This window comes from Danio rerio, chromosome 7, assembly GCF_052040795.2.
Source record: "Danio rerio strain M-AB ecotype USA chromosome 7, GRCz13ab, whole genome shotgun sequence".
Classification (NCBI taxonomy): domain Eukaryota; kingdom Metazoa; phylum Chordata; class Actinopteri; order Cypriniformes; family Danionidae; genus Danio; species Danio rerio.
In genome coordinates this window covers 78,793,486-78,809,763 of record NC_141027.1, presented here as the reverse complement: position 1 = coordinate 78,809,763, position 16,278 = coordinate 78,793,486, and the positions used below count along the sequence as shown (strand labels likewise).

Genomic DNA, 16,278 nt, shown 5'->3' with positions numbered 1-16,278 from the left:
GCAACTGACTTTTATTTGTTTGTTTTGTATATCACAGCTCATCCTTGCCCAGAAACCATGGTGTACAGCCAGTGTGGAAATCCCTGCACAGACACCTGTACCAACTCTGAAAGAGGACAAGTGTGTGCGCAGCACTGCATTGATGGATGCTTCTGCCCTCCTGGTACAGTTTTTTTTAACCATGGCTTTCTTTACGGACACTTTATTCAAAAACATGTTGATTTACATTTTTACCTTCCTAATCAAAAGTCTTTAGTCAGATTCTGATGCTAAACCACAAATTCCCATTTAAACACAATATACTTAGTGAAGTTTACTTATAGACTAATTTCGAGAGGATCATATGCTTATGCTGCCGGTCCTGCATTATTCCATTTATAATTGACCAATCAGACGATTCCCAAGCACTATAAACACCCTAAGCTTCATATAACAGCTATCTTCATTTTGAAGAATCCCCCCTTCCACCCCTACACCTCCTCTTTTCCTAGATGGGGACACGGTGGTGCAGTGGTTATCGCTGTTGCCTCACAGCAAGAAAGTCACTGGTTCTAGTCCTTACCAAGCCAGCCAAGTTTCTGTGCCGAGTTTACATGTTCTCCCCGTGCTCATGTGAGTTTCACGGGTTCCCCGGTTTCCTCCCACCGTCCAAAAACATGCAACTTAAGTTAATTGACGAATCTAAATTGGCACTACAGACATGCTCCTAGTAATAAGTTATCTCATTCATTAGCTACTACAGCAGAGGAGTTCTTCAGATCTACCTGAGCTCAAACTCCCCTCTCGCCTTGCAAACGGGAGGGAGCCCTGGGCTCGAGGATCTTATGAGGTCTCTCCCGGGACAGCATAAGCTTTATAATCAACATCAGCTTAGTGTAAAGTCTTGAAAGAGTAAATAATACAGAAACTGCTTTATTTGCAATGATGTCATTAATGTATTGCTTGTTGTTTTCTGCCTGTTTTGTATGCCAGGGATTATAAGTGTGACCCATACTGTAAATGAGGATCTGTTAGCTAGCTATTAAATCAGTATTGAGTCTTTCATCATGCTCTTCTGGACACATGCATACTTTCTCAAGTCACAAGGATGAACCATATGACTTATTTTCATCGTTCTCTCGCTTCAAGGCACTGTTTATGACGATATCCATCAGAGCGGCTGTATACCATACACTGAATGCTCCTGCGTCCTCGGCGGGAAAATATACGCCTCTGGGGAAAACTACACCAGCAACTGCAGAGACTGGTGAGCCTCTCAGAAATGACACTTTACCAGCTTTAAAAAAAAAATGACTGTCATTAGTTAACGCTATTTATTGCTGTTTTTCCTCACAGTATAATTTAACTTTAAACTATACGTTTTAGTTTAATCTAAATCAAAAATATGTATTGTGTGTTAAATTACATTCACATTTAGAGACACTAAATTAATTTTTCCTTTTGCATAAAGTAGAAAACGACCTTTTTTATCCTTAGATCAAAGTAAAATCTAACTTTGGACCAACCTAAAAAACAACTGGACTTTGTTGAAAATAAATATGTATTTTATACAAATATTTAATCTGCCCAAGGGGGAAAAGTACATCGACTCAAAGGTTAAATATTGTTTTATAGACTATAAGTGGGTCAACTTAATATCAAAACCCAAGAAAAGTTGTACTTTGGACTAAACTATAATAAAAAATGCAATGTATAGACTATACTAACTGTTAGACTAATTTCTATTCAATTTATTTAATTTTGAGCATATAGGCACAAAATTATGTTTATTATTCTGAATATCAAATAATAATTATAGTACTATATTATTATATATTATATTTATTTTTCTTAATAACATATAATAATAGTAGTATTAATAATATATAGACTAGCTATTGCTGGTTACTTTATTTTCAAGATCTGCTGGTGCTTTCAGTACTATTTGTCATGCAAGATGGTGACCAGACTCGCATTAGAAATACATCAAATCTGAAAGCACGTGTCGTCACATGACATTAAAACTGCTGGATTAAAGTAAAAATATTACTTTGAGAAATTGTAAATGTTTTAAAGTTTACCTAGGGTGTTTTTTTTTTTTTTTTTTTTTTTGCTATTTGAATAAGTGAATGAATTGAATAACTGAATTTAGCGTGCAAATTAAAAAACATAGTATAAAATCAGAAACCATAACTTTTCTCTTAACCCAAAATAAAAAGGTCTGACTGAAAGACACAGGTGTTTCACTTATTTCAGTGTGTTTAAAGTTCACCCTCACTGTTTGCTCTTAATTATGCAATGTTTAAATAAAAGCTCATTTGGTCATTGTTATTTCTCCTTCAGCACCTGTGACCAGGGGCAGTGGGATTGTTACATTAAGGATTGTCCCCATTCATGTTCAGTGGAGGGCGGATCCCACATTACCACATTTGATGGAAAAGCATACACATTTCACGGAGACTGCACTTACGTCCTGTCCAAAGTATGTACATCTCTGAGCTTGAAGACAATTCTATTTATATGACCGCTGTACAGGACATTATATACTACTGAAGACACAATCATTAGTCCTGTGAAATGTTTATAAATTTTCAAATATTTCCTAAGTGATGTTTACAGTATTTTCCATCATATTTTGTATCTGGAGAAAGTTATTATTATTATTATTATTATTATTATTATTGTTATTATTATTTTTGTATTATTAAATAATTGAATAAATCTTTTTTCTGCTCAGATCATTATTATTATTAACCTTCTTAAGAAATTATAATTTTTTGATTGGCTAAAAAACAACCTAATTAACACTAATTAACCCAGTTAACCCTTTAAATGTCACTTTAAGCTGTTTACTAGTATTTTGAAAAATAATTAGTCAAATATTATGTAGTTTCATTGTGGCAAAGTTAAAGTAAATGACATAGAAATTTGTGATAATTTTTTTTTTTTTAAATATGCACACACAAATCTTTTGTTAAACAGCACTTGGGAAATAACTGAAAAAGTATTAAAGTTTCAAATGAGGGCAATGAATTTAGTTTACAACTATATGCATTTCTGCAAATTAAAAATGTAAATATTGTGATGCAGTGTACATAATGTTTTTAAATAAATATATATTTAATGCAATTGTTATTTGCATTTACTTTAATTTATAATTCTCAGCGGTTTTCAGCTCAATTAAATGTATTTTATCTTCTGATAGCATTGCTCTGGCACAGAATTCACAGTTCTAGGAGACCTGGTGAAATGTGGTCTGACTGAGACCGAAACCTGTCTGAAGGCAATAACCGTGGCGTTGTTTGATGGAATTACTGTAAGTATTAAATGAATTAGGGGAAAAAAATCATGTTTTGCATAAAAGGCTTAATAACAGCTTTACAACCCCTTTATAAACCTTTTATGCACACAGGTTATTAATGTGGACTCCAGCGGAAACGTTGAGGTCAACAGAATAGTTGCTCAACTTCCACTTTTTACATGTAAGTCTATGGCAAAGCAACAAAATCAAAGCATCAGTTTCTGCTACAATAATGCAGTTACTTTTGTCCCCCCTACGTTAACACAATACAGCACAATGTGAATAAATAGAATGAAATACATTGATAACAAAGATAAGATGTATATTATCTATGCAAATGATGCAACTATGCAAAATTAACTATTACAAAAAATCAAATCTTCCCTCATGTATTAATAATGTTGCATGCTGTTATCTGATTTCCAGCTTCAGTGAGTGTTTTCAAGCCCTCCTCATTCTACATCATCATTGAAGCTCCGCTGATTGGGCTTCGTCTGGAGATCCAGCTGGTGCCAATAATGCAGCTTTACATCACAGCCAATTCAGTGTATCAAGGAGAAACATGTGGTATTTATCTCTATTCTTTCTTTATTTATTACATGTTTGTTATATTTAACCCTTTCATGCACTATCAACTAGCAGAATCAACTATAGTTATAAAAACATCCATCTGGAAATTTCAAACAGGATTTTTAATGTTTTGTACGTATAGATTTGATCAAGTGGTATTTGCCTACATACAAGTCTGAATATTTTCTGGCTTAAAAGTGAAGAAACAACTCTGTCCTAATTTGAACTCTTTTATGAAGTAAACCACCCGATTCAAATGTTATCATTTGATTGAATGGGTGTTATTAGTGGTTATAAGCTGATATATATGGGCCAGTAGGGGCCTTCTGCGCCTACTAGTAGGCTCAGAAGGCTGTAATCATCCATCCACATGGTTAATCAGCTATACTAATAGAGAAGACTCCAGATCCAGATCTGTTTTTACATTACTGTGACGGTTGGGTTTTGGTTTGGCGTAGTAAAATACAATTAATGGGAAATTTAATAAATAATATAAATAATGTAAGTGTATAATCGTAACCGTACCGTAAATAACCGTAAGTGATCTATAGCTGATTAACCATGTGGATGGATGATTACAGATTACTAGTAGGCGCAGAAGGCCCCTATACTGGCCCATATTTATCAGCTGATAACCACTGATAACGCCCATTTAATCGAGTTAACTCAATTAAAGAGGTGTTTTAGCATCACTTTGCCAGAATTTCTTCATCATAATATCTTAAGTCAAAAAAATGTACGTGTAATAAAATTAGCTGGCTTTTATTGTTATTTATTTTATTGTTATTTGTATATTGTTTATTCTTGAAAATAGCTTCTTTATTCTGCTGTATTATGAAAATAGCCTGAGATGCAGACATGCCATTAAATTAAAATATAGTACTATTATTACTCAGATATAATAAATCTTCATGTTTATTTATTTATTTTAAGTGACCCCGGATCACGAAAATAGTTGTAAGTCTCATTTTTTTAAAAACTGAGATTTACACACCATCTGAAATAGGAATATATAAGCTTTCTATTGATCTATTATATTATATTACAATGTTTGGTTGAGATAAAACTAAGGGCTCAATAAAATCATAATATTAAGAAAATCACCTTTAAAGTTGTGCTAATTAGGTTCTTAACCATGCACATCACTAATTAAATTCAGTAGCAAAAGAGTTTTGATATATTTACAGTGGTACTAAATATTTTCATAAAACAAGATCTTTACTTAATACTAAAAATATGTATAATTTAATAAATGTATTGTTGTTTATTCATACAAAAACTGAAGGTTTTGCGGTCCAGGGTCACATATATCTTTGAAGTCTTTATGTTTTCTACCTGTACTATATATCTTCATTTAACTGTATGCCGTAGATTAATTGAGGTAATAATTCGATCCTCAGGTCTTTGTGGCAATTACAACAACATGGAGGCTGATGACTTCACAACCATCGGTGGACTCCGGGAAGGAACAGCTCTGGATTTTGCCAACACCTGGAAAACAAGAGCAAGCTGCCCAGATGTTAAGAGAAGCTTTGAGAACCCGTGCAGTCTGAGCACAGAAAACGGTATGAATTATCATCATGGGGTTTACAGAATACATACTGATGTTATAACTCTAAAATACCATTAAATATTCACCTAAAAAAATACTTACAAGACTCAAGTGATTCTAAAACTTTATGATTTTTTTCTTCTGTCGAAAACGAAACAAATTAATCAGAAGAATGTCTTAAAAGTGCAGAAATTGTTGGATAAAGCTTAAATTAATCAATGTATGTTATAATAATGTAGTTAATATTGTCTAATAGTGTATAAAAACTGCAAATAAACAGAATCAAATATTTGGTCACACTTGTATTTTAAGGCAGGGGTGTCAAACTGAGTTCCTGGAGGCCTGCAGCCCTACACACTTTAGTTCCAACCCTGCTTCAGCACACTTACCTGGAGGTTTCAAACAAGCCTGAAGGACTCAATTAGTCTGACCAGGTGTGTTTAATTAGGGTGGAGACTAAACTGTGCAGAGCTGTGTTATATAGAGTTTGACATCTCTGTTTTCAGGTGAAAATACGAAGTGATACTAAATATTTTATATCATTATATACATTATTGTGTAAATTTATATACTAAAATAAACACTTTTAGTAGAAACTCATTTAGTGCTCATAGTAGAAACAGAAAAAAATAGTATGGAAGTCAATGGCAATTTTTTCAGCAATTTAGTATTTTCATTTGTGTTCAACAGTAGAAAGAAACTCGGACAGGTTTTAAATAAGTGGAGGATGAGTAAATGATTACAGTTTTCATTTTTTGCGTGAACTGACCCTTTGTTCATTTGTCAAGTAAACGGGTGTTTTGTTGTTTGACAGAGCAATATGCACAGCACTGGTGTTCCCTGCTGTCTGATTCCTCGTCAGTTTTTGCTCCGTGTCACACTGAAGTCAACCCTGAAGTCTACAAAGCAGTGAGTCGCATGGCTTTCCCTCTCGTTTTTAACCCATTGAAGAGTTTTCTCTAAATGTGGCCGTATTTTCCAGAACTGCATCTACGACAGCTGTAACTGTGAGAGGAGCGAGGACTGCATGTGTGCTGCTTTATCGTCATACGCACACGCTTGTGCCGCCAGAGGGATCCTGCTTGAGGGATGGAGAGACGCTGCATGCAGTAAGCCTTTTTCTTTTCTTTTTTTAGAAACGGCTGATAGCTTCTTGGCCAACTTTTTTTGTATTTTAATTAATTATTATTTTTTGTGTGTGTGTAGCATATTCACAATTGTGTAGAAAATATTATAAGTGGTATATTGTCAGTGTTTGTACGCTTTCTTAAATGGTCTAATGTTCTTGTTTAGGACATTCCATTCTGCATATGCAATACATCAATTATTTATTGCTTATTTGCTTTTAGAACCATACAAAGTAGCACATACAGAACAAAATAGGAGGAAAAACATACTGTGAAAGTAAAGCAAGACACAAAACAAATTAAGTCAAAACAAAAGCACAAAAAATGTAAATAAATTAAATAAATTATGAATGATTGTTATACCCTCTCTCTGAATAGAAACATACACACATGCATGCACACATACATGCACAAATGTATGTTTGAAAATGTTATATATGATTAGTATAGAACTATATATATATATATATATGTTAATGTATAAATACACAACTATATAAAAATATTTCAAAGAAAGAGAAGTTGGAATGAAAGAAAATAAATAATAATAACAATTTATTATTATTATTATTGTTAAAATTATTGTTATTATTATTAATTATTAATTATCATTATTATTTTTCTTTTTACAAAACCACAACAGGAAGAGAATTGAGACACGCTAACTAATTTCTAATAACTGATTTGTTATCAGTTTTGCTGACAGCACATAATATTAGACTAGATATTCTTCAGGATACTAGTATTAAGCTTAAAGTGACATTTAAAAAACTTCACTATTAAGGTTAATTAGGCAAGTTAGGGAAGGCAAGTCATTGTAAGTGGTTTGTTTTGTAGACAATTAAAAGAAAAGCTTAAGGCGGCTAATAATATTGACCTTAAAATAGTTTTAAATTGAAAAAACAAAACAAAAATTATTCTAGCCAAAATAAAGCAAATAATAATTTCTTAAAATTATTATAAAAAATATCAGAAATACTGTAAAAATTTCCTTGCACTTGAGAAATATTTAAAAAGGAACAAATATTTCAGAGGAGGGTGAATAATTTCGCCCTTAACTGTATTTTTGCGTATGCTCATCAGGTTGATGAATCTTCCTATTTTTCCCCTCAGTGAAATACACAGAAACCTGCGCCGCCACCACAGTTTACTCATATCAGATGACGAGCTGCGGGCGCACATGCAGGTCTCTCAGCCAGGCTGACGGTTCCTGCACCCATGATCATGTGCTGGTGGACGGCTGCGGCTGTGCTGAAGGAAAGTACATGAATGAGAACGGAGACTGTGTTGAAGCTGCCGCCTGCTCCTGTTACGATTCAGGCAAAGTCGTTGCTTTAGGAGAGACCATCTCCAAAGACGGAGGATCATGGTATGCACATTTCTGCTAAATTCAATATTTGTGGGGTCACACTTCAGAATATTGGACAACTGTTTAATCAATGTATTTTAATCGCATGTATGTTTAAATTTCAGTATTTGCCAGCAAGGGAAACTGAGCTGCTCTGGTGTATCAAATGGAGAAGGTATGTATGTGAATCAGGGTCGCTCCAGCCAATTGCATAACAGCTACTACTGGGGAGGCAGGACTAAAGATAGCACAGCCCAATCTGATTGGACGAATTTAGATAACTAATGCATAAAGTAAAAGGATGGGTCAGCAGTGTAATTAAGGATGCTATAACATGCAGTTATCCAATCAATCTAAAGTACAATGTAAAAAACTATTTACACATTCAGTACAAATGATTAGTTTCAGAGTAAGTACAATAAGCAAGGCCATTAATACAAAGTGGGAACGTATATTAAACCTACATTGAAGCCATTTCAGGTTTACACACTGATAACAAGCAGTGATTCTGTTATATTTAACATCCAGTACCTTAAAGTGATTTTACTGTTGTTCTCAAGTCTACAAATCTTTCATTTCAGAGTGCACAGAGCCAATGAGGTTTTTCAACTGCTCGAGCGCCAGTCCCGGGTCAGAGGGAGCAGAGTGTCAGAAGAGCTGCAACACACTTGACATGGCCTGCGTGAGTAGAAACAGTAATATTTATTGCACATTATTATTACTAAAAATATATATTATTATGTTGATGTTAATCTCTTAATATTTTAAGGCACAATTCTCAAAATTAACAAACCATTAACTTTGACTTTTGCACAATTCAACATTTACTAATGCACTATTAACATCCAATTCCTGCTTGTTAACGTTGGTTAATGCACTGAGTTAACAAACTAAAAAACAACTGTATTTTCATTGACTAATGATAACTAACATAAACAAATACTATTGTTCAGTGTTTGTTTATGTTAGTAAATGCTTTATCATTAACTAATACAACCTTATTATAAAGTGTTACCATTTATCTTAAGTAAGTATACACGCTATTAACTACTGGCATACTACCTGTCTATTAGTATAATATTAACTGTTTATTAGTAGCTATTGACCTTATTCTCCGCAGATGAGCGGGCGCTGCCATTTGAATCTTTTTGGCACGAGACTTCCGGTCTCATTCACTTCCATTCATTTTTAGACATTAAAAACTGCTCGTTTCGCTGTTTGATGTTGCAAACTGATATTTCCTTGTTTTATTATTCTACTTGGTCTGTATAGTCATGCAAACATTTGTTTGTAGAGCAAGTAGTTTGACCGTTTTTTGCCGTTTATTATTCCTTGTCATTTCTCCCATAGGCGACTGAAACGGAAGTTCTAAGACAATCGCGAAAACAGGCGCACTTCCGCATTTTAGAATAAGGTCAATAAAGTATGATTATTTTTTACATCCCCAATCCTATACCCTAAATCTAAACCCATTTACTACCTTAATAACTATTAATAAAAGCAGTAAACTAGTTGGTTATTGAGCTACAAGTCATAGTTAATGGTTTGTTAACAGTATGAATTGTGACCTAAAATAAAGTGTTACCAAAATGTAATGAGAGAAATTATGACGTGATCTCCTTTAGATTGTATGTACAGTCTAAGGTAACTGGAAATACCTAAACCCTGAATGTTGTGTATTTTTATTATTTATTATTATACATTTATAGTATTTTATTTTATTAGTATTATTATTCTGTATCATATTGTTATTGATTTATTTAATTAATTATGTTTTTTATGCAGAGCGCTGTTAAATATGATATTAAATCAGTTGTATTACTGTCAGTTTTTTTTTTTAAGATGGGAATGTTATACTGTTTTAAAAATCTAAAAATAAAAATGAAGAAATTTTCAGTACACTCAGTAAACTCCTAATTTGCTGCTTATTAATAGTCATGGAGGATTAGAGATGTAGAAAAAGATCACACTTCCTCCGGTTGCACAGACGATGCTTAAGGCTAGTCTTAGATTAAATTGCATGTTTGAGCTGTCTTAACTGAAAGTAACTTGCAGTTAGATATCTTAAAATACCTTAGTGGCATTGTTTTGTCTCCAGAATTCACACCAATAATGTTTTTTATAGCTTATTTATAAAAGTGGCTTTAATATGCTAATTTAACTAAGTTCTAGTCCTGATTTAAGCTAAGCCTTGTTTGTGAAACTAGACCTATAAGTATTAATATATCTTGATAATAGGCAGGTGATAAGCCAGTAGTTAATGGTGAGAATTGATCCTTAAATTACAATTTGACCTTAACTTGTAATGAAAGGTTACATAGTGAATGTGTTTTGTATATGGACTGCATGCAGATCAGCACAGGGTGTGTTTCTGGCTGTGTGTGTCCTTCTGGACTGGTGTCTGATGGGAACGGTGGCTGTATCGATAAAGACCAGTGTCCCTGCATCCATAATGGACACACCTACCAGTCTGGAGAAAGCATTAAGATTGACTGTAATACATGGTGGGTTTAGCTCTTTAAGATTGTCTGTGTGTGTATGTAATAATTTGTATGTGGTTTACAGGGACTCGAAGTTGAATAATAACATGGGTATGACCATGTACTTTATTAAGCTGGTTTAGATTATTTAAAAAGCTTAAAAACCATATTTAAGGGGGTGTTATGACATTTAAAAATTGCCATGGGTTTCCTATTAGGGTTAGGTTTTGTGTTTAGGTGGAGTAGGGCCATATAATAAGTGTTTTATTGTATAAAATACGTTGCGACTATGGAGTGTCCCTGTAAACCATGTATACAAATATGTGTAGGGACATATTTTTGGTCCCCATAAGGAAAACAACTCACAAATCATCCAGAATGAAGTATCAACTGCTCATTGTTACCAGTGAGGGTTGTGTTTAGGGATAGGGGTGGGGTAGGGCCATATGATAAGCATTTTTTTGCTGTATAATGGATTATTTGCTGGATAATCTGCTGTACACCTATGTAGTGTCCCTGTAAACCATGTATACAAGTATGCATGTGTGTGCGGTCTTGTTATTCCTTACATTCTGAGGAGCAAATAAACCAACAAGTATAGTAATACCAGTAGATTTCGACCTTGTGGGGACATATTGTTGGTCCCAATGAGGAAAACGGCTCATAAATCATCATTTATTTTTACTGTTTAAAATATATTATGCCTATGGAGTGTCCCTCTAAACTAGAGGTGTCGAAACTCGGTCCTGGAGGGCCGGTGTCCTGCAGATTTTAGCTCCAACCTGCCTCAACACACCTGCAAGGATGTCTCTAGAAAGCCTTTAAGGGCTTGATTAGCTTGCCCAGGTGTGTCTGATTGAGTTTGGAATTAAACTTTGCAGGACACCGGCGTTTCAGGACCGAGTTTGGACACCCCTGCCCATAACCATGTATGAAAGTGTGTGTGTGGTCCTATTATTCCTAACATTCTGATGATTAAATATACCCACTAATATAACAATACCAGTAGATGTGGACCTTGTGGGGTCATATTGTTTCCATGAGGAAAACGGCTCATAAATCATAATTTTGTTTACTGTATAGAATATATTATGCTTATGGAGTGTCCCCCTAAGCCATTTATACAAGTGTGCGTGTGGTCCTGTTATTCCTCACATTCTGAGGACCAAATATACCCACAAGTTTAGTAAAACCAGTAGATTTCGACCATGGGGACATATTGTTGGTCCCCATGAGAAAAACAGCTCATAAATTATCCAGATTTAAGTATTTTTAAATGTCAAAGTGCTAATTGTTACCTGTGAGAGTTGGGTTTAGGGTTAGGAGTGGATTATAATACACGTTTTTGCTGTCTAAAATACATTACGCTTATGGAGTGTCCCTGTAAACCATGTATACAAGTATATGTGTGTGTGTGTGTGTGTGTGTGTGTGTGGTCCTGTTATTCTTCATATGTTTAAGAAAAAATATACCCACACATATAGCAATACCTGTAGATTTTGACCTTGTGGGGACATATTGTTATTCCCTAAGAGGAAAATGGCTCATAAATCATTCAAAGGTAAGCATTTTGAAAGTGTAAAACTCCAAACTGTTACCTGTGAGGGTTGGGTTTAGAAAAAGGGTTTGGGAAAGAAAATGCAGCCTGTACAGTACGGCAATAGTGAGTCCTCATAAAACATGAAAACCCAAACATGTGTGCTTAACTATTTCTTGTTTTCTAGTTCCTGCCAGAACAGACGATGGACTTGCACCACAAACCAGTGCAGTGCCACATGCAGCATCTATGGAGATGGACATTACAGAACATTTGATGACAAAAGATACGTCTTTAGTGGAAACTGCGAATACAGCCTCGTTCAGGTATTCACTCTGCACTTAAAATAATTGTAAAATTTCCAAAAGCCTCCAGATAATTCTAGAGTCCTTTGCTAGAGATCTTTCGGTTTGTTTTGGTGGGTTTTTGCATGCGTATTTGGTTGTTTTTGTTCTGTTTTCTGTTACTTTCAATAAAAATGAAATAAAATACAACAAATAATTAACAAAAATCTAACCTTTACACCCTGTGCAGGACTTCTGCAACAGCACCTCCGGCACTTTCAGAGTCATCACTGAAAACATTCCCTGCGGATCCACCGGCACCACTTGCTCCAAGGCGATCAAGCTTTTCCTTGGAGTGGGTTAACTCTTGACATTCACTAAAGCCATCATAGCAAACATTAAAATACTACAGATTAAACATCGACATGTCTTTTATATTTCAGAGCAATGAGCTGAGACTGACTGATGGATCCTTCCAAGTTGTTCGCAGAGACGCGGGAGAGGAGATTCCCTACCAGATGCGAACCATGGGGCTTTACTTGGTGATCGAGACCAAAAATGGCCTGATGCTCATATGGGACAGAAAAACAACTATACACATCAAACTGGGACCAGAGTATAATGTGAGTAAGATAAAAGGTCTATTATCATTCATGTCAGTCCTCAGGATTTTGGATTTGAGTCAGAAGAGATCCATAAAAATCAATCAATGATCAAATCTTTACTTTAGGACATCCAAAACATACAATGCATTTTGTTAAGTGTTTGTTTACAATTGTTTTTATTTAATATTATCTCTGGATTTTAGCATATTACCATTCTTAAAACATGTTTCTTTTCTAGTTCAGTTTAGAGTTTAAACATATATGGACTCGAGTCTTTTTGTAAATATATAGATTCATTTTATACTTTTATATTTTTTTGTGCCTAAAAAACAACAACAACTTTTCCCCAAATCTCACACATTTTTGTGACTTAATGTTGTTGCATGTACATTAGAGCATTAAGTTCATCTGAAAGTGAAAGTTTATGCAAGTAAAATGTGTGTTTTTAATTTGTAAAAAAAACAATACTGCAACATTTATGTTGTTTAATGCTGTTTGGATTTAAATAAATATGTGGGTTTATAAGCATTTAAAGCAAATATGAGTTAATTAAATTAAATTCTATTTCAGTGTTAATACTTTTATCATAACTGGTTCACACCAGTGCTGGGCAGAAATTACTCACATTCAAAATATAAGTTTGTTTTGACATAATATACACTACCATTCAAAAGTTTGGGGTCAGTTTTTTTATTATTATTATTAATTTTATTTAATAATTTAAATAAATTATTCTGTTCATCAACGCAGCATTTATTAAAGAAAAAAATGTAAAAAAATATTTATTTATTAAATATTCATTCATTACTTATTGTATGTAGTTTAAAATGAAATTATTACTCCAGTCACTATTGCTTTAATTACTAATACCATTATTATTATTATTATTAATATTAATATGAATAATTAATATTAGAGTAATTTCTAAAGGATCATGTGAAGACTGAAGTAATAAAGCTGAAAATTCATCATTAAAATCACTGGAATAAATTATTTAATTAAATCATAAACTACTTTTGAACTGTTATTTTATACAGTGCAATAACATTCCAGAATTTTTGATGAAATAAATGCACCCTTGGTGAGCAGAATGAGCTTAGTTTAAAACATTTAAAAATATTTCCGACCCCGAAACTTTTGACCGATAGTGTATGTGTGTGTAGTATAAATATATTTCATATGTATATGTGAAAGTACACACACACACATATATATATATATATATATATATATATATATATATATATATATATATATATATATATATATATATATATAAAATAAACAATTTCTCAAATATTTGCATGCACGTGTGTATTTATATACACATAATGAATAAATATACACACAGTACACACACATATATTATCTCAAAACAAACATTTATTTTGAATGCGATTAATCTTTACACAGGACTATTTTACATTTTGACATTTCGAACATACTATACATATGTCACATACAATAAAATATCAACTCTATAGTATCTAATAATATTATATAAATTAAATTCCCACTGTGATTTATGACTGTTGTTGGCTTCATCCTCTATTATTGACCTTATTCTGCGATGTGGAAGTGTGCTCCATTATGTGATTGTTTTAGAATTTTTGATTCAGTTTCCTATAGGAGAAATGACTAAGAATAATAAATGGCAGTAAACAGTCAAACTATTTGCTCTATAAACAAGTGTTCATGAATATACATAAGAACTGTATATATATATATATATATATATATATATATATATATATATATATATATATATATATATATATAGTGAGAAAATATCAGTTTGCAACATCAAGCAGCAAAAAAAGTCATTTTATCATCTATAAATCAATGGAAGTAAATGAGTCTGGAAGTCTCGAGCCAAAAAGCTCCAATGGCTGCACCTTCTTGAACATCAAGAATAAGGTCAATATAAACAGAATCAAAAATGCATGTCAGTAATACTCTTCTATTCTGATGAACAGGGCCGTGTTTGTGGTTTGTGTGGAAACTATGACGGGAACGCGAACAATGACTTCACCACACGCACTCAAGCAGTTGCTGTCCAAGCCCTTGATTTCGCAAACAGCTGGAAACTTTCCAGTTGTCCAGATGCAACCCTCATCCAAGATCCATGCGCCCATAATCCATACAGAGAGGCCTGGGCACAGAGACAGTGCAGCATCATTACTAGCAGCGTCTTCTCAGCCTGCCATTCACAGGTACTTGCACTCCATTCATTCATTCAGTTTCCTTCGGCTTAGTCCCTTTATTCATCAGGGGTCGCCACAGCGGAATGAACTGCCAACTTACACTATCCAGCATATGTTTTACACAGTGGATGCCTTTCCAGCTGCAAACCAGCACTGGGAAACACCCATACACACTCATTCACACACACACTCATACACTACGGCCAATTTAGTTCATTCAATTCCCCTATAGCGCATGTTTTTGGACTGTGGGAGAAACCGGAGCACCTAGAGGAAACCCACGCCAACACATGGATGCCAACTGGCAAAACCAGCAAATTTCTTGCTGTGAGGTGACAGTGCTTACCCATAAGCCACATTGTCTCCCACACTCCAATCACAATAAGCTAAATGTTTTTTTTATATACACTTAATTCTGATTGGTCAATGACAGCATTCAAAAGTATGTTATTCTCAGATAACAACCAGTGAAACGAATAACACAGGTTCATCTGGAAGCTCTGAATCATTTTGACTGATTTATTAAAATTCATATTTATATAAGCCCTTCAGTCTCATGCATTGCAGCTGATTAACTTGGCAGGCTTTATTATGCGAAAACAATTGCCTAGATGTATTTTCCCTTAATTATCAATTCTAAAAAAAACCTGAGAACTTGAGATATGTTTTGCACAATCATAATATTGTGAAACCCACTTTAAAACATTGATTTACTGCACTAATAATTCTTTCCCAAAAAATTATTTCCGACTAGCATGAATTAATCCAAGCAAACAATAATATTTTAGAGATAAACCACTGTTCCTCATTGAATGCTGAGATTGCATCTAGAGTATTCATTGATTCCTTCATTTTCTTTTCGACTTAGTCCCTTTATTAATCTGTTTTAGGCAGCGGATGCCCTTTCAGCTGCAACCCATCACTGGGAAACATCTAGAGCAGGGGTCATCAAACTTGTTCCTGGAGGGCCGGTGTCCTGCAGATTTTAGCTTCAACCCTAAACAAACACACCTGAACCAGCTAATCAAGGTCTTACTAGGTATACTTGAAACACCCAGGCAAGTGTGTTGAGGCAAGTTGGAGCTAAACACTGCAGGGTCACCGGCCCTCCAGGACCAGGATTGGGTATCCTGATCTAGAGTATTAACATTTATTAATACAATATTTCCATTATTGCTAAACCTGCTTGTTAAACTGGTATAAACATGCCGATAAACCTTGATTCTACATAAACAACCGGCTGGATGTACATTATCCATTACTTGTCTTAAAATCAAATGGCAGCTCCATT

The 16,278-nt window shown here is 34.0% G+C and overlaps 2 protein-coding genes across 2 annotated transcripts in view; both read left to right on the top strand.

The window, feature by feature from the left end:
* The first annotated feature begins 43 nt into the window (after positions 1–43).
* On the top strand, positions 44–3,379 carry LOC147836236 (mucin-2-like). Its single transcript, XM_087262466.1, has 4 exons — positions 44–163; positions 1,129–1,246; positions 2,323–2,461; positions 3,185–3,379. Exons 1-4 carry the CDS (start codon positions 58–60, stop codon positions 3,308–3,310), a joined length of 489 nt encoding a protein of 162 aa, XP_087118592.1. The 5' UTR covers positions 44–57; the 3' UTR covers positions 3,311–3,379.
* The window catches only part of LOC100147849 (uncharacterized), a 35,025-nt gene continuing 22,074 nt past the window's right edge, over positions 3,328–16,278 (top strand). Inside the window, exons 1-14 of the mRNA XM_087260119.1 lie at positions 3,328–3,354; positions 3,392–3,461; positions 3,707–3,847; positions 5,251–5,415; positions 6,217–6,311; positions 6,385–6,511; positions 7,643–7,898; positions 8,003–8,052; positions 8,459–8,559; positions 10,230–10,381; positions 12,082–12,220; positions 12,429–12,533; positions 12,622–12,801; positions 14,760–14,996. Coding sequence (XP_087116245.1) covers positions 3,328–3,354; positions 3,392–3,461; positions 3,707–3,847; positions 5,251–5,415; positions 6,217–6,311; positions 6,385–6,511; positions 7,643–7,898; positions 8,003–8,052; positions 8,459–8,559; positions 10,230–10,381; positions 12,082–12,220; positions 12,429–12,533; positions 12,622–12,801; positions 14,760–14,996 — 1,845 coding nt within the window. The remainder of the gene's footprint in view (positions 3,355–3,391; positions 3,462–3,706; positions 3,848–5,250; positions 5,416–6,216; positions 6,312–6,384; positions 6,512–7,642; positions 7,899–8,002; positions 8,053–8,458; positions 8,560–10,229; positions 10,382–12,081; positions 12,221–12,428; positions 12,534–12,621; positions 12,802–14,759; positions 14,997–16,278) is intronic.